This window comes from Sus scrofa, chromosome 18 (assembly GCF_000003025.6).
Source record: "Sus scrofa isolate TJ Tabasco breed Duroc chromosome 18, Sscrofa11.1, whole genome shotgun sequence".
Classification (NCBI taxonomy): Eukaryota; Metazoa; Chordata; class Mammalia; order Artiodactyla; family Suidae; genus Sus; species Sus scrofa.
Genome location: NC_010460.4, coordinates 13,344,976 through 13,370,207, shown reverse-complemented (window position 1 = coordinate 13,370,207; position 25,232 = coordinate 13,344,976). Strand labels below are relative to the sequence as shown.

The window sequence follows — 25,232 nt, the reverse complement described above, 5'->3', positions numbered from 1 at the left end:
GCTACACATAATGGAAAAAGCAGTAACAATCAGCAATTACCTCACCTTTGACAGAAGCAATTTCACACAGGAAACATGACCTTCATAGACGGCAGAGAGAAGAGGTGTAATATGATGCTTATCTGGAGCCTATGAAATAATAGATACAAATCACCTTATCCATTTTTTCATTTCTTCCTTTCCAGATCCAATTAGAGAAAGCTTGTAAATATTTCAAAGTCAATGTTTACCTATTTGCCTTTCTATGTAAAATCACTTCATAGCTACAAGTTTTCTACCTCATAGAGAGCTGCCAGAGGCCCTAGCCCATAAGCAGTTTCTCCCTGGGAGTCAACAAAGTGAAAGAGAGGAAGCAGGGTTTTGACCCCAGCTCAAATCTGGGTTCTACCACTTACTATGTGACTATTAACCTCTCTGAACCTCAACTTCCCACTATGTAGACATACATGTCAACAAGGCCCAGGAAGTGAATCTTGGGAGGAATGGAACATAGCCACCAGCGAGGCAAAAGACTGCCATAACTGGGCATCACCTGCAAAGTGAAAAGTTCTCATTCACTGCCATGGTTTCTTAAACATTTTTCTAAAAAATCTGAAAAGCAGCAGCTACAAAAGGCAACAGCCCAGAGGTGACTGCTCCTGTCTGATCTTGGTCCAAAAAACCAGTTTAGGTTCCTCAGATGACTGCAGAGCCCTATGTTCCACTGGGTGACAGCCATTTGCTACTTATAGATAGAACTAATTCCCAAGTTGCTTTAGAACTTGAAACATCCTAACTCCTAGTTTAAAAAAAAAAAATCCTAACTATACATTTCTAAGTTACAAAAATTTGGTATAATTTTAGACTATATTCTTAATTCAAATGAGCTTTCCACAGATACTATTTTACAAATCTACAGAAAATAATTACCCCAAGGTATACGATAGGAATTTTTTCTAGAATGACAGTGTTCTTTACATACATTAATATCTGCTCCTTTCAGCAGCAGAAATTCCAGGATTTCAAGCTGCCCACAATCTGCTGCATAATGAAGGGGCTTCCTTCCACCTTCTAGTGTCCGGTTGACATCTTCTCCCTTATAAGAGAAGCCAAAGGAAAACAATATTCATAAGGATAACTGAAGAAGGGAAGTGAGCATCTGACATTTTTACTTTCTTAAAGCCATGGGAGTTTCATGAATTACATTTCTTGCAAAGTGAAATAAGTAACCAAGAACTTGAAATCAAATTCTGTACAACAGCACACAGTATGACTGCAATTCAAATGATTAGTTAAGTTGAAAATAATAAAAATAAATGTTACATGTAATGAAATACATTACTGTACTCTATTTCTAAGGACTTCAATTAGCGTGATGTCAAGATATGGCCCCCAAAGACTGGAGTGTTAAAATATGTCATATGATCTATACAAAATCTAAGAATTTGAACTTGTCAAAGAAAGCACCACTACTTTGATAGAGGCAGACATCATTATCACAAGGGTGATCAGTATTTCCTACTAAGCATTTCCTTTCATTCAACATTTACTAGAGCCCTACTGTATGGCCAGCTCTGTGCACAGAGGGGACAATGGTGAACAAAATCAGACATGGCTTCTAACTGCAGAGCTTACTGTGCAAATATTAATCAAATAATCACATGACTAAACAAGGCGATAACAATATGTACATGTCACGAAAGTTGTGAGAATTAGACTACAAGAGCCATGTAAAGCATTTAAAATATTACAGCTAACATTAACAGAATATGTTTAGTTACTGTAGGTTAACAGAATATGCTTAGTTATTGTCAGTGATCTTTGTACATAACAGATATACCAAAATAAACTGAATCAAGTCCATTACTTAGTCTTTTCAGTTTAATGTCAAGGGTCACTATAGAGATAATGCATCAATTTTTCAAACAATGAAGTCATAACAATTCAAAATCATTAAACAGAGTTCCTGTCATGGCTCAGTGGTTAACAAACTGGAATGGTAGGCATGAGGACCCAGGTTCAAACCCTGGCCTCAATCAGTGGATTAAAGATCCAGTGTTTCCATGAGCTGTGGATCCTGCGTTGCTGTGGCTGTGGTGTAGGCCAGCGGCTACAGCTCCGATTGGACCCCAAGCCTGGTAACCCTTCAGATGCCACCCTAAAAGGACAAAAAGACAGGAGTTCCCATTGTGGCACAGCGGAAACGAATCTGACTAGGAACCATGAGGTTGTGGGTTTGATCCCTGGCCTTGCTCAGTGAGTTAAGGATCCGGTGTTGCCATGGGCTGTGGCTGTGGTGAAGGCCAGCAGCTACAGCTCTGATTCAACCTCTAGCCTGGGAATCTTCATATGTGGTGGATATGGCCCTAAAAGCAAAACAAACAAAAAAACAAAACAAAAATCATGAAATAAATAGAGGCATTTTTTTTTCCTCCCTAAGGAAAAAGTTTAATTTCAAGATTCTACATCCTCCAGTAAGTATCAGTCATCTATATCATCTTACTTATTATTCAAGGGATGGTACTTAAAGAAAAAAGCATTCTCTGAGGTGACATCACCTGCCTGTCAAAACAATTACTGGGGGCATCAGAGCATTAAGTCAGGGAACTAAATTACACAGAGTGTTGCCAAGTTTCAAGCCAGATGTACATTTCAAATATATTATCTCTGTAGAGGATCAAGAGTTTCAACAAAAATAATTTTTCTTCTCTGAGTTACCTGATAATAAAACCTTTTTCTAAGTTAAGAGTACCTTAGTAATTCAAAGCAGTAACTTCTAATGCATTGTTCACTCAAGTCAATATGTGATCTTTATAGTACAAGAGAATCTCTTATAAAGTATACAGATATAGAAGGCAAGTGTAGAGCATGCTTCAGATCACTCGAGACTAGGTGAGAACTTCAATTCTACCACTTTAGTTGTAGGATTTAGACCAGTTACTTTTTAAATCTTTGTTTTCCTATCTGTAAAATGGAAATAAAAATTCACCTTACACGATTTTAGTGTATCATCAAATAAGACAATCCAAGCAAAGTACCACATAGTACCTTACAGGGTGATAGGTTTATAAAAGGTTAAGAATTAATGCTGTGGATTCCTAATGTTGGTTTACACTGGTTCCTAAAGCCTATCCATAATTGGGTTAATGCAGTTTTCTGCATAATGGTTGAAATATAAAGAAATGATATATATACTTTATATTCAGAAACAAGTTAAAAAGTAAGGGCTACTTGGTGTACTACCTTAGTCTTTATTGACAACTGCAGAAATGTGAGCCTTTGAGATGAAGAGATACTGCTTAAAATGATTCAGATAAAACTAGTTTTCCTTTTATAATTAGTTCCTTTCCATTATTTGTATTAACTGGAGAGAATTAACTGGATAGGTCTTTTCAGTGAAAGAAAGTAAAGAAGTAGCTGCCAAAATATTCAATAAGATAGTTTTGTCAAAAAGATATTTTGCTGAGTCAAAATATGTCCCATCTCCCTTCCCTACTTAGTACAAGCAAGCAAAATGCAGATGAAAAGGAACTGCTGTGAATTTAAAACCTTCTCCTTTGTCCCTGCAGATAACTGCCTTCGCAATTCTTATTTTAGCAGACAAAAATGGCAATACTGGAAAGGCTTTGTGAGACGACAGGAAAGAAAGAGTCGTCTTCTGCAAGTCTTAGCCAAAGCAGTACTAATGGAGAAATTTACAGTACTAAATGCCTGTACTGGAAAAGTAGAAAGGTCTCAAATTAATGATCTTTGTACTTCCACCTCAAGAAACTAGGAGGGAAAAAGGCATACGGAAAGCTCTGTACCTTGCTTAATTTTGCTGTGAGCCTAAAAATGCTCTTAAAAAATAGTCTATTAAAAAAATTAAATGCAAAGTAAGCAGGAATCCATTAAACGGAGAAAAACAACAGAAATCAAAAGCTGATTCTTCAAGACCAATACAACTGCTATATTGCTAGTTAAAATGATCAGAAAAAGAATGAAAAAACAAGGTGCTAATACCAGGCTTTACCGATTATCTTCTTACAAGGAAACGCTTAGGACCCAGAGGGCTACACTGGTAAATTTTACCAAACATATAGGGAAAAAGGAGTAATGCTGATTCTACATACTCTTCCAGAAAATAGGAAGTACCCAAACTCACTCTATGAGGTTAGCATTACTCTGATTCGAAAATGAGACAAAGATGTTACAAGAAAAGAACAACACAGATTCTTATGAACACAAATTCTAAACAAAATTTTAGCAAATTGAATCCAACAATATATAAAAAACACAACAGACCAGACCAAGTGGTGTTCATCTCAGGAATACAAGGTTGGTTGAATATTTGAACAGTCAGTCAAGGTAAGTCACCATTTTAACAAGCTAAAAAGAAAACCTATAATAATCATTTCAAAAAGCAGCTGACAGGGAGTTCCCTTCGTGGTCCAGTGGTTAATGAACCTGATTAGCATCCAAGAGGATGTGAGTTCAATCCCTGGCCCCACTCAGTGGGTTAAGGATCCAGCATTGCCATAAGCTGTGGTGTATGTAGGTCGCAGATGCAGCTCGGATCTGAAGTTGCTGTGGCTGTGGTGTAGGCTGGCAGCTATAGCTCCAATTTGACTCCTAGCCTGGGAAATTCCATATGCCACGGGTTTGACTCTGAAAAGCAGCTGACAAAATCCAACAACTTTTACTGATTAAACACTCAGCAAACTACGAAAATAAGGACATTTCCCTGGCTTAATAAGAGGCTTCTACAAACAAACAAAAAACCCTACAATTAACATGGTACTTAACTGGCGACAGACCGAATGCTTTTCCCCTAAAATCAGGAACGAGATGCCTCTTCTTACCACTTCTATTCTACACTGTACTGGAGGTTCTAGCCAATGCAATTAGGGAACAAACAAACCCTATCCCATCCTGAAAAGGAAGAAGTATAACTGTCTTTTTTGCAGATGTCTTTAGAGAAAGTCCAATGGAATCTACCAGAAAGCTACCAGAACTAGTTAGTAATTTTAACAATACTGCAGGACAAAAGATCAATATGCCAAATCAACTGCATTTTTATATAGCACTAGCAACTAACAATTGCAAATCAAAACTAAAACCACTATTACATTAGCATACAAATTTATGAAATACTTAGTTACGATTTTTTTTTTGGGGGGGGTCTTTTTGCCATTTCTTGGGCCGCTCTCACAGCATATGGAGATTCCCAGGCTAGGGGTCCAATCGGAGCTGTAGCCACCGGCCTATGCCAGAGCCACAGCAACTCGGGATCCAAGCCGCATCTGCAATCTACACCACAGCTCATGGCAACGCCGGATCCTTAACCCACTGAGCAAGGCCAGGGATCGAACCTGCAACCTCATGGTTCCTAGTCGGATTCGTTAACCACTGTGCCTAGTCGGATTCGTTAACCACTGTGCCACGATGGGAACTCCCTTAGTTACAAATTTAACAAAAATGTGAAATGCCCATATACTGAAAAACTACCAAACACTGCTGAGAAAAATTGAGAGGAGGACCCTAAATAAATAAATGAAGACATACAGCACGTTCATGGGTTGGGAGACTCAATACTGTAAAAATGTCAGTGCTCCACAAATTGATGACGTCTCTGTAAAGTCAATGCAGTACAAGTCAAAACCCCCGCAGGATATTTAAAAAGATACCGACCAACAAACTCTAAATCTGATATGGAAATACAATCTAAAACAGTCAAAACACCTTTGAAAATAAAGAACAAATTGGAAGGCTAACACTACCTGATTTCAAAAATTATAGAAAACTGCAGTAATCAAGAAAGCATGGTATTGGCATAAAATTATAAAATATGCAAACTAATTTATACTGATAGAAAGCAGATCAGTGGTTGCTTATTGGGGGGTAAAAGAAGGGACTGTGAAGGGACTTTTGGGGGTACTGGATATGGTCATTATCTTGACCGCTGCGATGGTTTCATGACTATATACATGCAAAAACTTCTTAAATTGCGCTCTAAATAACTGCAGTTTGTTGCATTTCAATTACACTTCAGCAACAAATTTTCCTAAATCAGGTCTCAGTGGCTCTAATAAAATGAGATGCTAACAAGTCACCATTTGAAGGAGAATGGAGGCAGGAATGACTAACAGTACCTTCAAAGGAGACTCAAAGGGCAAAGCTATTTGAGGTCAAGTTCCTTCATTGTTAGGGCTGAGTGTAAAGCTCCTGACCGCTATATTCCGTAACTTCAACAAAGTACAAGAAGTTTTAAAGCAGGATAGGTAAGAGTGGATCAATGCGACCCCTACCAGCTGGGTGGGCTTCAGAGAGCAAAACAGTTGTGCGGATTGCTGAAAAAAAAAAAAAAAAAAAAAAAAAAAAAAAAACCCTCTTAATTGGAACCCCAACTTCTAGCTCCATTATGCCTATGCCATTCTTTACTCTGCAGCTACAGGGATCTTGCTAAACACAAAATGTGTTCGAATTATTCCCCCTTTAAAAGTACTCTGATGACCATCCATTGCTCCATATTAAGTAAGTCTAAACTTAATATGGTTTACAAGATATGGAGTGACTACCTTTCCAACTTCAATTCTCGCCGCATTCCTCCCACTGTCCTTTGTTCAGTTAATTCCTACTACTTGAGGGTTCGGGATTAACAGATGTCAACAATCATATACAGAATGGATAAGCAACAAGGTCCTACTGTAGAGCACAGGGAACTATATTCAATATCCTGTGATAAACCATAATGGAAAACAATGTGTGTATATACACACACACACATAACTGAATCACTGTGCTGTACAGCTGAAATTAACACAACATTGTAAATCAACTGTACTTCAATACATTTTTTAAAAAGAATATGTAATTCACAATTCTTTGACTGAAAAGCAAACAGCTACACAAAAACCTATCGTAGACTTGACAGCCACCTTTTGGTTACAGTTCTCTCTCCTCCGTTTCAAGGCTACACTTTCCAGAAGCGCTGTCTTTATTTGCTATCTCCAGTTTCTTACCTTCTGTTCTAATCTGGCTTCCACCCTCATCACTGTGCCGCAGCCATTTCTGCTGAGGTCAAAGACGGCCACGTCATGAAAGGCACAGGTTCCCTCTCAGTCCTCACCTACCTGCCCTCCCAACAGTGAGGGAGCTGATCCCTCCTTCCTTTTACAAATGCTCTCTTTTCCCTTGGCTTCAGGGACACCACACTGCCGAGGTTCTCCTCCTGCCTCATGACTACTGCTTCATTGTCTTCTCTTCTAACTTGTTTACTTCTGCCATATGTTCAAACAAATTTTTGAGATCTTGGTTATGCATTCGGATTACTACCATATATAATTCAACTTGTTAATAAAACTGGTGAACCTTATAGTCTTATAATAGTATCTTTATAGGAATATCTTGATTATAGAATTTGAGGTGACTTCCTTAGTGATAAAGTTTACATGTTTTTAAAGACACCGTCATGCAGTAGTAGCATGTGTCACAGAGTTGCACAGCAGTAACATTTTCACCATGATGTGTGTGTAAATAACCACACAGGTGACAAATAACTCTGTACACAGCTTCTATTTATCATACACAGCTTAGATAAAGTAGGCTGACAAAACTAACTTGTCATCACATCCAGGCTTGTCAAGCTTCACCTTTCCCTTCTGAGTAAGAATAATTTATCCAGTTCATTTTACTCTCCTTCCTGTCATTGAAATATGAAGCCTACTGGTTGTTAAATATATGACAGATTTTTATTACATTAAATTTATATATATATGTGATATATATACACATTATAAATATATATATGTTATATATACATTATATATATCTATATATCTATATATATATCTATGATTGGCTATGCCCACATGAATAAATTCCTGGGCCAGGGATTGAACCCAGGCCACAGCAGTGACAACAGTAGATCCTTAACCTGCTGAGCTGCCAGGCAACTCCAAAAACAGTATATATGTATATATTTTTTTGCCGTATTTCTCTTGTACCAAGAAAGTTGTTTTGAAGCTATTTTAAATTTTTTATAAATATATATTCCAGATATGTTATATATACATATATAATATTGCAGATATGCAGTAATACTATTTCAAAATTATTTTCTGTTGAGTAGTTTGTTTATTTATTGCTTTTTAGAACCGCACCCACAGCATGTGGAAGTTCCCAGGCCAGGGGTTGATCTGAGCTATAGCTGCTGGCCTACACCATAGCCACAGCAAGGCGGCATCCAAGCCACATCTGCGAACTACACCAGAAATCACAGCAATGCCAGATCCCAAACCCACTGAATGAGGCCAAGGATCGAACCTACATCCTCATGAACACTAGTCAGATTTGTTTCCGCTGTGCCATGAAGGGAACTCCCTGGTGAATAGTTTAAATCAATAGACTGTATACAGAACCACCACAGTGACCATGATGTGTTGATTCCTGATGCTCCTCAATAATGGTATTATTGGCATTTGAGAAAGCTAGTCATGTTTCATTTCTCAAGAACCATTGTTTAAAATAGTCAAGAGCCTCAGCAATACTGATAAATTCTTTATCTGGCTAGAAACCTAACAGTATAATGGTCTAGTTCTATCTTTAACATCAATAAATCAACCAGCATTTATTAAGAAACCATGTTCCTAGCCTTGTGCTAGGAATGCTAGGTGTACAAGAAAGTAGAATTGTGGGAATTCCCATTGTGGTGCAGCAGAAATGAATCCGACTGGGAACCATAAGGTTGTGGGTTCAATCCCTGGCCTTGCTCAGTGGGTTAAGAATCTGGCAATGCTGTGGCTGTGGCATAGACTAGGAGCTGTAGCTCTGATTCCACCCCTAGCTCGGGAAGCTCCATGTGCCGCACGTGAGTCCCTAAAAAGCAAAAAAAAAAAAAAAAAAAAAAAAGTAGAATTGTGGATCTCTGCCCAAGAACTTGTCAATGATTTATCTAATTTGACAAAATAAGTACAAATTGCTATTTACCTATCTTAGTCCATTCACAAAAATATAAAAATAGCCTACCCTAACTCTTAGCAATTTTCTCAAATGATTTCACTCAAGTATTCCAACAACAAAAGACAGAAAAATGCATGCTTCTCAGAGTCTGAAAGCAGAATGTTGAGCAGCCAAACTAAAAATTCATTCAAATATATCTTCACAAATATGCATTGTATCATATATACATATGTATATTTTTGGCTTTTTTAAAATAATAATAAAGCCACAACTCAAAATCCATAGTTATTGTTCCCCAAGCTTTCTCTATGGCTTAGAGCAACTCCTCGGGAGACTGTCAAAGACTAATAAAGAGCACAATACTTTATGATCTAATCCAGTCTCATCTATTTCTGATGCCATAGATATAATATGCTAATTACTGTGTAACTTGCCTCTTGAGATCTACTGGTCACCAGGCAATCTGAAAAAGTTTACAAATCCTTCTGTGTGGGTACAGAATTTACCCACATGGGTACATGACAGAGTCCACGTCACTTTTCATCAGCTTCTTAAGGAAGGTCTCTTCCTCTAACTTCCACTGCCTACTTTTCTACTTTATTCAGACAAGTATTAAATAGTAGAAAACACCAGACAGAAGCCCTCAGCTCTAGTTACTTCTGTTAATGCCCACAATGGGGAAGTAGGCAGCTTGAAAGACTTCATTTCCTCACCGAAAAATCTGTGGCTGGGAGTTCTGAGTGGGGCGCAGTAGAAACGAATGAGGTTGCAGGTTCAATCCCTGGCCTTGCTCAGTGGTTAAGAATCTGCCATGAGCTGTGGTGTAGGCTGCAGATGTGGCTCGGATCCTGCATTGCTGTGGTTGTGGCTGTGGCCGGCAGCTGTAGCTCCGATTAGACCCCTAGCCTGGGAACCTCCATGTGCCGCATGTATGGCCCTGAAAAGCAAAAAAAAAAAAAAAAAAAAAAAAAAAAAAAAACAACAAAAAACCTGTGGCTGGAGTAGATGACTTTTAACGTCTTTTACAGTTAGCTTACTTTTACCGGCTAAAGGCATCTGGTGATGCCATCAATCTGTAACTGTTCCCATCTCTCACTCTTACACTCTAGATAAGGAAATAGGTTTTTCTGTACTTCTGGCCATGAAAACAAAGTAGTTCAAGAGACTGATGCTGAAAATGACTGCTACAGTAAATACACTTAACTTTCCATACGAGCTGGAATCAGAAGATTTAATACAACATGAACAATGTTTTAAAAAACAAACAAACAAAAAAACCCCTACATTTCAAAGTCAATTGTTTTTTCTTTTGGAGTTCCCACTGTGATGCAGTGGGTAAAGGACCTAGCATCTCTGCAGCAGCTTGGGTTACTGCTGAGGCACTGGTTTGATTCCCTGCCCAGTACAGTGGGTTAAGGATCCATCGTTGCTGCAGCTGTGGTGTAGGTTACAGCTGCAACTTGGATTTGATCCCTGGCCCAGGAAATTCCATATGCCACGAGTGTGACCAAAAAGAAAAAAGAAAAAATTTTTTCCTTCCAAATCTACTATTACTTTGAGATGTTTTACTAACAAAAGTAGGCATGGATTTAAAAAGATGAAGATGAGTTCTCCGGTGGTGTAGCAAATTAAGGATCCAGCATTGTCACTGTTCTTGGAATGCTGTTGTGGCTCAGGTTCAAACCATGGCCTGGGAACTTCCAACATGCCATGAGAGTGGCCAAAAAAAAAAAAAAAGGAAACACAGTATTTGAAAAAGATACACTATTTATAATCAATTTAATTCAAAAAACATTTACTGAGCCTACCATGAGTTAGGCACTATGCTACTTGCTTGGGATAAAATAGGAAGGCCAGGCTCTGACTCAGAGAATTTGCTGCCTTTTTGGGAAGCCAGCATGCAAATAAGGGAATGCCATTTAGTTGAGTACCACAAAATACAGAGGAGACTTCTTTGCAGAGAAGAGCCTTAACGAACAAGATGCTCAATAACTTAGTTTGCTGCTAATTCATCTTTTACTGACATTTAGCTTTTCATGTATTTGCATTTGTATTGCTAGATTTTAAAGGTCCTTGGGGTCAGAGACTACATCCTCTACTTCTTTTATCTCTCCACAATTCCAAATATGGTACTTTTAAACCTCAATAAAAATCTGTTTTGATTGCTAATTATAATAGCATATTTTAACATGCTAAATTAGGAAATAACAGTATTCAATAAAGTGTCTACTGATTTGGAGGGTGTGGATGTATGCACACGAATATGCAAGAAAGTGTGCCTGAAGGAATTAATATATTATGGTGTATGGAATTTTCATACGCCACCCGAAAACCCAGGAGGTGCTCATTGGGAAAGTACCTAATATACAATGTTGTTGTGAGGCTTCACTGAAATAATGAAATGTACCTGGCACACAGTAAGCACTCAATAAACATCAAACGATATTAATATTATTAGAGGCCTCGACAGTGCTCATCTGAATAGCTTTCCACTCAATTCTTTTGCCTTCAACAATCCAACAAATGTAAATCAAGTAAATCAATGTTCCTAAACAGTAACCCTGACCACACCTCTTCCTCAAGCCAAAAACAATTCAACTGCTTTTGTCGAACAGAAAATCCTTGTCATTATACTCAAGTCATCTTCAATTCAAAACCAACTTACCATTCTGGCCTTTTTACTCTCAAACATGAACCATTTCCAACACACAAACATGCACCATTTCCAACACACCAGTGCTTTCCCACATCTCGGAAACTTCATGTTGTTGCCTTTTTTTGGCATGGTTATTACCCCCTTTGCACCCATGTCTCAATCCAAAGAAATTCCACTTACCCTTCAGGATCTGTTTTCTCTATAAAAATTTTACCTGATACTCTCTTTTACCCCCCTGCCCTGATACTCTTGATACATAATTCCTTCCTTTTAATTCTCATAATTCTTATTTATATTGCTTTTGCCTACATTTACCTTTATTCAATTAGGTATTTGTTATTTATTTCAGTCACTCCATTAAAGAAAGGATACTGCCTTACTTATATACATTGCCCACAATGTCTATGGGTGATTTGCGCATAACAGTCCAATTTAAAGAATAAGTGTGATCATTTATACCATCTTTGTCACACTATGTAACCCCTTGCTTACCAAAACACATACATAATACATAACAGACACAAAGAAGTATTTGAAAAAAACATTGTTAAGAGTGTCTGAAAGCCACCTGATCTCATTGTTGGGAAGGACCCTGAATGTCAGTCACCTAATTCAACCACCCAGAGTGCATCTGAATCCTTGCTTGTGTGCCCTAACATACAACTGACCCTCTCTATGTAAGGCAATCAGGCCTTACAAAACAGTCCATTCCCGCTGTAAATGCTAGAAAATTCAATGTTTACTGGTTCTGATCCTACCTATCGGGACACATGGAATAAGCAATCCCTATTTTCACATTAGATTATTAATTGTTTAGCAGCCACATTACCTGGTAACTGAAATGAAATCCTTTCTATATGATGTGTTGTTATCTTAAACTTCAGTTACTGATTATCTGAGTATACACAGAGGGCCATTACATTAATTGCTATTAAATTATAGCTTAAAACAGTCATCTTTCTTATCTTCCCAGGCTGCCAAGTTATTTCTAGATTCTTACTGAAAGGAATTTGTTAGTCCTCATCTACCCCTCCCTTCAGCTGGACCTCATCTATCTTCATTATGGTCACCTTAAGACATTTATTAAAAAATAATAGAATGAGCCCCATTCGTGTTCAGGAAACTTCCTTCAGTGTGCTACATCGAGAGCTATGTAGTATATGTGGGTACTACCATTCAAACAATCTTAAATCTAGTTCATTAGACTCTCATCTCACCATCCTTGCCCATATGCCCCCAAGCATATCACTGAAACATAAATTTCAGTGAAATGCTTGAGATTTCCTTTATCTAACAGTCTAGGAACTGAAAAAACAAACAAAAAACTGTATAGCAGGACTTGCGTTTTTCTTTTTTTGTCTTTTTAGGGTCAACACCCACGACACATGGAGGTTCCCAGGCTAGGGGTCGAATCAGAGCTACAGCTGCTGGTCACAGCCACAGTCACACCAGATCGGAGCCGTGTCTGTGACCAACACCACAGCTCAGGGTGATGCCAGATCCTTAAACCACTGAGCAGGGCCAGGGATGAACCTGCATCTTCATGGATACTAGTCAGATTAGTTTCCACTGAGCCACGACGGGAACTCCTCTTACACAGGACTTAGTTTTAAGCGATCTCTTCGTAAATGTTACAAAAACCTCACTGCACACACACACAAAGTAACATGATCATTAAATAAAATCTGAGAAATAGGAGATGCATCTTCTGCTGAATCCTGCCATCCAAAATACAACCATTTATTACTACCTTGCTGTACTTCTGTTTAATTTTTTTCTATGAAAGTAGTTGCTTGGAAAAGTTACAGTCACACTATTACTTAACATATGAAATATCCTGCTATCATCTTAAAAGCTACATATAGTAGATGTGCCATAGAGTTTACTTAAATATTCTAATTCTGAACATGTAGGTTAATACCAAATACCCTGTAACATTTACAGAATCCAAAAGTATCGTATTTTATTGGTTCCAAAAGCACACATTTTCCTATATTTTTAACAGGTCACAAAACAGAAAGATAAAATCTTACTCCTTTGCCTTGGTGAATGCAGAAAAAGGTTATAGGTTGATTATATGTTTTGTAAAACCACTAAGAGTCAATGCTTATGCCTGGCTTTGCTACAGAAACAAATAACTGGATCAAGATGCTAGAATGTGAACTACAGAATTTAATTACGCTGAATTCAAAGAACATAAAACTGTGAAATTCACTGTTGATTATGCTTCACTGAAAGACCTGTTGATTATTCTCATGAAAATTGGGTGAGTGTGCCATAAATTAACTTTAGTTCAGAAGTTAAATAGTAAATAGAATATTTCATATTTTAAATATTTTATATAATTTTGATCTAATGAAGGTATTAAATAAGTTAAAATCAATAGAAACACATTAAACCCTAATGCTAAAACTAAATATTTGGCAGTTTGACATCATCCACAGAAGAATTATGAAGAATTATGTCCATAGACTTAAAAGGAAAGCAAACTGAATTTTAGTATAAGTAATATACTCTCAAGGAAACACTCCCTGATATGCCTGTCCTAACCTCTATGAAAACAGAGACAACCCCAAAAAACTCAGAAAACCAAGTGTATTGGCCAACTCTTTGCATATTCATTCTTAGCTGCAGAGTCTGCTCCCTTCAGAGGGAAAAAAATGTGACCCACTATTTCTCTACCCACAAAGGATCATCTTATGCAGAGAGAGACTTAAGGCATACTCCTGCTGAAGACAGAATTTTTTCATAGTTAGAGCTAAGCAACAGAGAGTAAAAAAGATCTCAGGTCACACCAATAAAGCCACCTCAAACCAGAATTCTTTTAGCACATAGCCTGTGATAAGTGTGGACAGAAGCAATCCTCGCATCTGTTCACACACCCCGAATCTGGATAGCTTTCTCCCTTAAAGGCTAAGTAATAGAAGAAAAACAGTATGTGGATGTATGAAAACTAATCATAGAGCAAAAGAAAAGGAATATCATACTGAAAACATGAGAAACTTAATTTTAAAAAGCACTTACACTCTCAAGGCAATAGAAATAAAACAAAAATAAACCAATGGGACTAATCAAACTGATAAGCTTTTGCACAGCAAAGGAAACCATTAAAAAAAAAAAAAAAAAGACAACCTATGGAATGGGAGAAAATAGTTTCAAATGATGCAACTGACGAGAGCTTAATCACTAACATATACAAACGTATATAACTCAACAGCAAAAAAAACCCCAATAACCCAACTGAAAAATGGGCAGAAGACTTGAATGGACATTTCTCCAAAGAAGATAGACAGATGGCCAAGAGGCACATCAAAAAATGCTCAACATCACTAATTATTAGAGAATTGCAAATCAAAACTCACTCCTGTCAGAATGGCCATCATTAACAAGTCCACAAATAACAAATGCTGGAGAGGGTGTGGAGAAAAGGGTACCCCCCCCTTCACTGTTAGTGGGAACGGAAATTGGTACAACCACTGTGGAAAACAGTATGGAGGTACCTCAAACAAGTAATATAGAACTACCATATGACCCAGCAATCCCACTCTTGGGCATATATCCAGATGAAGCTTTCCTTGAAAAAGATACATTCACCCCACTGCAGCACTATTCACAATAGACAAGACATGGAAACAACCTAAATATCCATCAACGGATAAAAGGATTAAGAAGATGTGGTATATATATACAATGGATTATGACTCAGCCATAAAAAAGAACAAAATCATGCCATTTGCAGCAACATGGATGGAACTAGAGACTCATACTAAGTGAAGTCAGAAAGAGAAAGAAAATACTATATGATATCACTTACTTCTGGAATCTAATATACAGCACAAATGAACCTATCTACAGAAAAGAAACAAACTCATGGACTTGGAGAACAGACTTGTGGTTGCAAAGGGGGAGGGGGAAGGAGTGGGAGTTTGGGGTTAGTAGATGTAAACTACTGAATTTGGAGTGGTTAAGTAATGAGATCCTGCTGTCTAGCACAGGGAACTATATCTAGTCACTTGTGATGGAACATGAGGGAGGATAATGAGAGAAAAAGAATGTATGCATATGTATGACTGGGTCACTGTGCTGTACAGCAGAAACTGACAGAAAACTGTAAATCAATTATAATAGAAAAAATAAAAATCTTAAAAAAAGAAAATAACTGATTAAAAAAATAAAAAGCACTTACAGAGTGACCAAAATGGAATCCGGAAAAACAAACAAACAAAAAACATGGTTTCTAATGAAAACTGCATTTAAGAACAGGAAAACACACAAAACGAACAAACTGAGATTCCAGCTGACAGGAAAAAGAAGCTGGCTGAGAGAGTAGAATATAACAAGGAAATTAAAACTGCAATTGCCAAATTAAAATCTGTACCAAAGTCAGTAGAGTTGGGGAACACTACTCAAGTTAAGACCATTAGTTAAAGAATTGAGAACGAGCTTAATTAAAAACTCCCAGAATAGAGAGGTGATAAAAAATAAACACAATTTTTAAAAAAGGATGATTAGTATAACTAAAGTTCAAACCTAGAACAAAGAGAAGTGAAATAGTTAAAAAAGTAAATTTTTTTGAGCTCAAGAAAGACCTGAGCCTATATAGATCATCAAAGCTCACTGTATTATAGATGAAATTCAGTAGACTCCCTTCATTAATATAGCTTTACAATTTGGTTTTCTTTTATTCCTACAAAACAAAGAAAAAGTTAAAAATACATTAACGCTGATAATGATATCTGGAAAAGGCTTGGGAAATCAGGAAGTATCTTCTGAGGACAGTTGTTGACACCAGTACTAATAGGAGCTGTATAAGGTGTTGGACGTAAGCAGAAGGTTGAGAATCTCTGATCTACAGTTTGGAAAAAATAAATTATGACTCACACATTTCACACCAAGCAAATCAATATTCATTCATGTGTAAAGGCAGTCTCGGGTATCAGCAAATCAGAAAATGTATCACCCATGCTTCTTTGAGGGTGGGAGGAGAAGGTAAAGAGTACCCTAAGACTTCAAGTGCAGTACTGTCCAATATTTTAGTCTCAGGATCCCAAAGAGTTGTTTCTTTTTAATGGCCACACCCATGGCATATGGAAGGGCTTCAATCTGAGCTGTAGCTGCAGCAATGCTAGATCCTTTAACCCAAAGTGCTGAGCCCAGGATTAAATCCGAGTCTCCACAGCAACCTGAGCCACTGCAGTCAGATTCTTAACTCACTGTGACACAGCGGGAACTCCCTTTTTTTTTTTTTTTAATGAGTTCTATCTATAGGCACATATCAAATTAGAAATTAAAGTAGAAAGCCTTTAAAATGTTTATTGATTCACTTAGAAATAAGACATTACATATTATTGTCTTATACAAATGAGATTTTTAAAAATAAGAAATAGTTCTAACTCCCTGCCCCCCAAAATTGAGGACAGCACTGAATTACAGAATTACATTTTTTGCAATTTTTAAAAATGTTTAAACAGAAGACAACTGAATTCTCCTATTTGCTCCTACATTCAATTTGCTTTGACATTTTTTCTTCTTTTTTTGTGTCTTTTTAGGGCCGTGCCCATGGCACATGGAAGTTCGCAGGCTAGGTGTTGGATTGGAGCTATAGGTGCTGGCCTACACCACAGCAAATCCAAGTTGTGGCTGTGACCTACACCAGAACTCCCAGCAACATCTGATCCTTAACCCATTGAGTGAGGCCAGGGATCAAACCCATGTCCTCATGGTTACCACTCGGGTTCATTACTGCTGAGCCACAACAAGAACTCCCTGTTTTGACATATTGTTTTGGCTGAAACATACAAAGATTTTTTGGCCTACTGCAGATATGTAGCTGAACAAATTATTTCAGTCAAATATGGATATTCTTTGACATTATATTAAAACTCAACAAGGGGTAGTTTGTTAAAGGTTACTTACAATGTGGAATCTGAAAGTGTATCAGTGAACTTGATACTCTGTTACATATTCAAATCCATCAGTCTACTTACTTATACTTTGAATAGCTGTCTTACCCATGCATGATTTTGTAATCTCATGCATTGGTAATTTAGAAAATACTGATTTACTGAGTTATGCAGGTCTTTCAAATGTTGACAAAATTCATATATAATAAAACAAACACATTTATTGATATCATCATTTCATATTTCATTAGAGAAATCTTTAAATACTGGGAAGCTGTCAAACTCAAAATGGCACATATCAATGTTCCAAAATTTGAATTTTCTCTTAAAGCTTGAATTTTGTCACTGGCAATAAAAACTATCAGCTGTTTTCCTTGAACTGACAGTCTCACTAAATTCATTTGCAAGACAACACCTGCCAAATATCTAAGTCTTAATAACTGAATTTATAATCTGTCAGTTGGCTTTTTCAAATAAAAATGGTGTTCCATAAAAAAAGCAGCTAGTGTGAGTTGCAACTCTAACAACTGAGGAAGTGCTTTATGGACACTTTCCATTTCTTCAAAAAGCATATTAAAGAAGGGTACTCCACAATCAAGATTTTTTTGGTTTTTTTTGTCTTTTTGCTATTTTTCTTGGGCCGCTCCCGCGGCAAATGGAGGTTCCCAGGCTAGGGGTCGAATCAGAGCTGTAGCCACTGGCCAGAGCCACAGCAACGCGGGATCCGAGCTGCGTCTGCAACCTACACCACAGCTCACGGCAACGCCGGACTGTTAACCCACTGAGCAAGGGCAGGGACGAACCCGCAACCTCTCCTCATGGTTCCTAGTCGGATTCGTTAACCACTGCGCCACGACGGGAACTCCCACAATCAAGATTTAATAAAAGTGAAATTATTAGTGCTTCATCAAGGGTACATTTTCTATTTTTTTATAATGATTTTTACTTTTTCCATTCTAGCTGGTTTACAGTGTTCAGTCAATTTTCTACTGTACAAGATGACCCAGTTACACATACATGTATACATTCATTTTTCTCAATTATGCTCCATCATAAGTGACTAGATATAGTTCCCAGTGCTATACAGCAGGATCTCATTGCTTATCCATTCCAAAGGCAATAGTTGGCATCTATTAATCCTAAATTCCCAATCCATCCCACCCCCTCCCCCTTGGGAACCATGAGTCTATTCTCCTTGTCCATGATTTTCTTTTCTGTGGAAAGGTTCATTTGTGCCGTATATTAGATTCCAGATATAAGTGATATCATACGGTATTTGTCTTTTTCTGACTTACTTCACTTAGTATGAGGGTCTCTAGCTCCATGCATGTTGTTTCAAATGGCATTATTTTGTTTCTTTTTTTTAATAATTATTGCCCCAATACATTTTTTTTTCTACTGTACAGCATGGTGACCCAGTTACACATACATGTACACATTCTACTTTTGCACATTATCATGCTCCATTATAAGTGACTAGACATAGTTTCAGTATTTTGTTCTTTTTTACAGCAGAGTAGTATTCCATTGTGTACATCCACCACATCTTATTAATCCATTCATCTGCTGATGGACATTTAGGTTGTTTCCATGTCTTGGCTATTGTGAATAGTGCTGCAATGAACATGCAAGCACATGTGTCTTTTTCAATGAAAGTTTTGTCTGGATGTACGCCCAAGAGTGCGATTGCTGGGTCATATGGTGGTTCTATGTACAGTTTTCTAAGGTACCTCCATACTATTTTCCATAGTGGTTGCATCAATTTACATTCCCACCAACAGCACAGGAGGGTTCCATCAAGGGCACATTTTCTAACTGCACAAGTGTGGGGGTAAGTTTCACAAAGACAGTTACACAGTTTGGTACCCCTGCCTTGATTCACACAGCAGTTTTACTCACCTTTGCTTCTGCACTATCAGTAAAAGCATCATCACAGTTAAAAGAGAAAATAATGTCTTAATATAATTAAGACAAGAGTTCTGGCCTCATGGACCTCTTGAAAAAGAGATCTATGGTACTTTGAGAACTGCTATTTCAGTGAAACAAAAGAGAGGAATTCAAAATTAGAACACAAGAATGGGAATTAATTTTTTTTTTTGTCTTTTTGCTATTTCTTTGGGCCGCTCCCGCGGCATATGGAGGTTCCCAGGCTAGGGGTCGAATCGGAGCTGTAGCCTCTGGCCTACACCAGAGCCACAGCAACGCGGGATCCGAGCTGCGTCTGTGACCTACACCACAGCTCACGGCAACGCCGGACTGTTAACCCACTGAGCAAGGGCAGGGACCGAACCCGCAACCTCTCCTCATGGTCCCTAGTTGGATTCGTTAACCACTGCGCCACGACAGGAACTCCAAGAATGGGAATTAATTATTAAAAAAAAGCTAAGTGAAGCTTTATTTAGGCAAATATGGCTAAAAAAATAAGTCTTAAGAGAGAAGGTATAACACTTAACAAGTATAAATTATCACACACTTACATAAAACAGAAAATAGGTGAGGAAATAAAAAGTCCACTAGAATCTGCCAGACACAAGGTCTTATTAAGTGACATGTTCACAACTAAATGCTGTACTTGAGAGGCTTTTAAAGAAATGACGGCATATCTTTCATGAAATACTATATGGAATCATTCAAAATGAAAATGGCTTATAGTCCTTGAGTGCTTATCATATGTCAGTAACTGTCACAAATACTTTCCAGGTATTAATTCCTTTAATTATCATGGAAGTTTTAGCAAGTTAGTATTATTATTCTTTTACAAGGAAACTGAGGCACAGAGAAGGTAACTCACCCAAATTCTGTACAGTTATCTGATCATGCTATTGAGTGAACAAAGCAGGTATGATTCCATTCATTTCATAATTTAGAAGAATATGCTTATGTATAATCATAGAATTTCAGAGAATACATACAATGAGTTAGTAGTTATCTTTATTATTATTATTATTACTTTTTGTCTTTTGTCTTTTTAGGGCTGCTCCCGCGTCTTAACGGAGGTTCCCAGGCTAGGGGTCGAATTGGAGCTGTAGCACCGGCCTACGCCAGAGCCACAGCAAAACCAGATCCGAGCCGTGTCTGCAGCCTACACCACAGCTCATGGCAACACCAGATCCTTAACCCACTGAGCGAGGATCACAGCCGCAACCTCACGGTTCCTAGTCAGATTCGTTTCCACTGCGCCGCGACGGGAACTCCAATAGTTTTCTTTAGAGAGGAGGATTATGAGGATACTCTTATTTTCTGGATTTCAACAATATTATATTTTTAAAAATGAGCATGCATTACTTTTGAAATCAATTAAGGCAAGATAGATGCTTTTGTTTTGAAAAACTATTATCAAAGCCTAATGCTTTAGCAAAATCTAGACCCCCAATTTTTTTCTGATGAAATTTAAGTTTGGTAGACTTAAAAAAGATGAATTCCTTTCAAGTCATGCATGAAAAAGAAGCCAAGAAAATAAATTCCTACACATTAAAAAAAAAAAAAAAGGTAAAATGAAAGCAAGCTTAGACAAAGTAAATTCAAAGTCTAAAAAAGCAGCAATTTTAAATTGGTCAGTTATATTAATCAATGTGAACAGGTTTAACTATCAAATTTAAAGAATGAATCTTGGATTTTGCTAAATGACAACAAAAAGAAAAGCAAACAAAAATCCAACCAGAAGCTGTTATTGAGAAACATACCTAAAAACACAGTAATATGAGAAAATGTGAAAAATATAAAAGAATGGGCAAAAATATAACAGGCACATACATCCAAAAAACTAAGAAGACTAATATTAATACATGACAAAGTAGAACTAAAGGCAAAGAAAAGTAAATGGGAAAAAAATGTTCATTTTACATTTTACTTTATTGGCCGGGGACTGAACCCACACCACAGCAGCTACCTGAGCCAGAGCAGTGACAATACTAGATCCTAAACCCAATGCACTACCAGGGAACTCCCATTTTACATTTTAAAATCAATTTTTATTGTAAGAATATCAAGAAAATGACAAAAATAGCACTGTATACAACTCAACATCAAGAAAACCAAATAACACAATTAAAATCTGGGCAGAAGAGGAGTTCCCACTGTGGCTCAGTGGGTTAGGAGCCCAACTAGTATCCATGAGGATGTGGGTTCAATCCCTGGCCTCGCACAGTGGGTTAAAGGATCTGGCATTGCCGTGTGCTGCAGTGTAGGTCATAGATGCGGCTCGAATCCTGCATTGCTGTGGCTGTGGTATAGACTGGCAGCTGCTGCTCCAACTCAACCCCTAGAGCGGGAACTTCCATATGCCACAGGTGTGGCCCTAAATTAAGGGGGGGTGGGGGCAGAAGAACTTTGCCACAGAGGAAATGCAGATGGCCAAAAGGCACATAAAAAGATGCTCAACATCACTAATAATCAGAGATTATAGAGTATGTTGAAAATAAGGGTAAAAATATTAATTATATTAAAGCTAAAAATATCACTTACAAGAATCAAAATTGACTGTGAAAAATGAAATGCGCTTTTGTGAGATGGTCAGTTAAATTAATATAAAAGCATTCAATAAGCAACCTCACATTAAATGACAGTCATTAGAATATTGCGATTCTTATTATTTCATAGCACAGGGCAAAAATTAGGTCTCTGGTCATAGAAAATAAACTTCTGGTTTTACCAAAAGGGAATGGGGAAGGGATAAATTAGGAGTATAGAATTAACAGATACATACTACCATATACAAAATTAACAAGGATTTACTACATAGGAACTATATTCAATATCTTATAAAACCTACAATGGAAAAGAATCAAAAAAATATAAAAGTGAATCACTTTGCTGTATACTTGAAACTAACACAATACTGCAAAATCAACAGTACTTCAATAAAAAAAACTAGGCCTCTGATTTGCTTTATCTGTGTTCTAGGGATATTACATTTAAATCACTTATGTGGTCCAGGGAGTAAATTTTCTTCTAGTAGGCTACTGTTACTACTTCATTGCAAGCTCATCTACTACGAGTTTAAGGCAAACAGAGGGCAAGAAGTTAGGTGCACTGGTAAAGAAAAAAAAATCATTTCAAGGGGCTTTGTGATAGAAGTGTTCTATCTCTAACACCCATAATCCAAATACAGAGTACATCAGGAAGAGTCTAGTTTACTTAGTATTATATTTTTTAGATGTCTCACACTTCCTTTCACTACATTTCCCCAGTTTTTCTCAATTTTTGCCTTCCCCACTCTTATAAGTGGCTTTAATATGGAATAAAAACATAGTTTTAATAGTTTCAGATTTCCTATCCTTAATGGCAGAATCTTTTATATGCATCTGAAAAGTGTAGTTTGGTGGAAAAATTTACTATAGATGCAGTACTTCTTTCAGGCCATCAGGAGCATCTGAATAATCAACATTCAGATGGGATAGTTCTTTATAATATTTTTGAAGGTCATCTGGCTCCTTCAGAGGACTTTTTAAAGGCCTTTCTTCAGGTGAAAAGAAACATCTGAGTTCTAAGGCATAAGTACACACTGTACTGTTACAAGAAACCAGTGTCCTCAAAAACTACTTAAAAGGAGTAGATTAAATTAGCATACGTGTAACCACTTTGTAGCACAGCAATGTAAGATAATACTGGACACCTGACTGACTAGACTCCACAAAACTATTAAACAGTAACGAATTCTATAGTAGTTGAGTTAATGCCCCCAATAATTCAGCTAAGTATTATTTAATCGCAAGTCCTACTCAATTGCAAAGTCCATAAGACTAGGGTGTTCAGTGTTTTTATAGCAACAGATGCTTTTGAGAACTAGATGGATGCTATGGACCCTCCTTTCCTACCACCCTTCTTTGGTCCTACTCTCTCCCCTGCTATTCAAGTTTAAAAGTCCTTATCTTAGGATATTACTTTGCCAAGAAGAATCATCATAGTAACATCAGTGGATAAAACAGAACCAGGGTTATAAATTACAACACAGCAATGGATTCTCCAATGTATAATATTTTAATACTCTACATGTAACTTTATGATACAGAAATAACAGAGATGGCCCAACAGAGAGGGGCCAAGTATGAGAAGAATAAAATAAAATTAACTTGCTCTTACTCTACATAGTTTCTACAAAATTAACATTAAAATTGTGCCACATCAAGTGCATTGAACTCTCAATATTACAAATATGAATCATTTCAAAGTAATGAACAATGAATGTGGCCAAAGAGAAGAAAAAAATATTCCCCAAAAAAACTGACAAACCACATATATCTTGTTTAAGGATGAAAATTACCATATAAAATGAATTCCTATGTTTTTAACACAGTTTTACAAATAATTATGTATCTCTATCTCTGGGATTCTTAACCTAGGACTATTCCAGGTTCTAAAAATAGATATTCAAATTATAGGTTCATTTTCATTAATTTACTTATTAACACCATGATATACAACTAACAGAAGTCAAAGAAATAAAATGTGAGCCAGAAAAAATTAAGTGTACTGTGTAAGTCTTTACAAGTATTTTTAATCAATAAAATGTTAAGCATTTATCTTTCTAACTAACAAAAAAGATTTTAAGTGGACTCCTGCAATAATTAAAGCCCCAAATCTTATGGTAGGTTCCTACATATACCATCTACAGATCGATATAGAATTTTTAAGTTTTTTTTCTTTCAAAATGACTACTTCAGGCATTTAAATTAGTTTTATACAGCCAATTTACTTTTTAAAAGCACACTTCTCTTCTTTGGAAGGTTTTTAAGAAGCAATTAGTCAGAAGTTAGACTTTAGTGAAATATTAACATTTTTACTGGTGGTATAAAACTAAAAATTTAATGAAATTTACATTTTTCTATACGAAGAAAGACTACCAAAATTAAGCAAATCCACCCACAACATTATACCAGTATCTCAATGTGGAAAAAACATTAATATGATCAAAGAGTAACTTCATTTTCAAGAAACTAATTCATGGTCTATAACTGGATTAAGCTCCTAAAAATCTTATATAGCCTAGGAAATATGTTGTGTCCTGATCCAATGGTTTATATTCTTAAAGGCTGTATCTATAAATAATCCCATGATAGGAACAGAGAGGGGAAAAAGGAAAGGGAGGGGGAAGGAGAAAGAAAAATTCAGTCCCTAAAATTACAGGCATGATCTCTGTAGAAATCTGTTGAGTGGGAAGAGAGGGCATATATCTTCTTAAGATTGTTTTTCTGTCTCCATTATACATGAATGACAACCTATAATTTTTCATATCTTTTAGTTCTGACAGAACTGCTTATTTCACTGTTTCCCAGTACTGTCACAGAAAATAATCTAAAGGTAAGATGATTTTCCCCCTTAGAAATTAATGTTCTTATTTTGCCGAGAAGTATAAAGACTAAAAAAACAAAACAAAACAAACCAAACCACAGTTAATAATTTTAGCTGGGATGCATCTTCCTCCTTATTTGGGTTATTAATTTTGAATAGATGTGTAGAGACCCTCTATTTCTAATCTAGTTGTTTTGCCTGAAACTTACAGGGTTTTTTGGTTTTGTTTTGTTTTGGCCTGCATCTGCAACATATGGAAGTTTCCAGGGTAGGGAACAAATCCGAGCTGCAGTTGTAGCGATGCTGGATCCTTAACCCAATGTGCTGGGCCAGGGATCGAACCCATGCCTCAGCTGAGCTGCAACCTGTGCCATTTCAGAGACAACACCAGATCCTTAACCCACCACATCACAGCAGGAAGTCCCAAAAACATGTATTTTTATATATCAGTTCAAACTTGTATG

The 25,232-nt window shown here is 37.0% G+C and overlaps 1 protein-coding gene across 2 annotated transcripts in view; it reads right to left on the bottom strand.

The window, feature by feature from the left end:
• Positions 1-25,232, bottom strand: part of MTPN (myotrophin) — a 65,249-nt gene that overhangs the window by 25,090 nt on the left and 14,927 nt on the right. For both annotated transcript variants that reach the window (XM_021078487.1, NM_001256778.1), the window contains 2 exon segments: positions 962-1,075; positions 46-129 (listed from right to left, as the gene is read on the bottom strand). In XM_021078487.1, coding sequence (XP_020934146.1) covers positions 46-129; positions 962-1,075 — 198 coding nt within the window.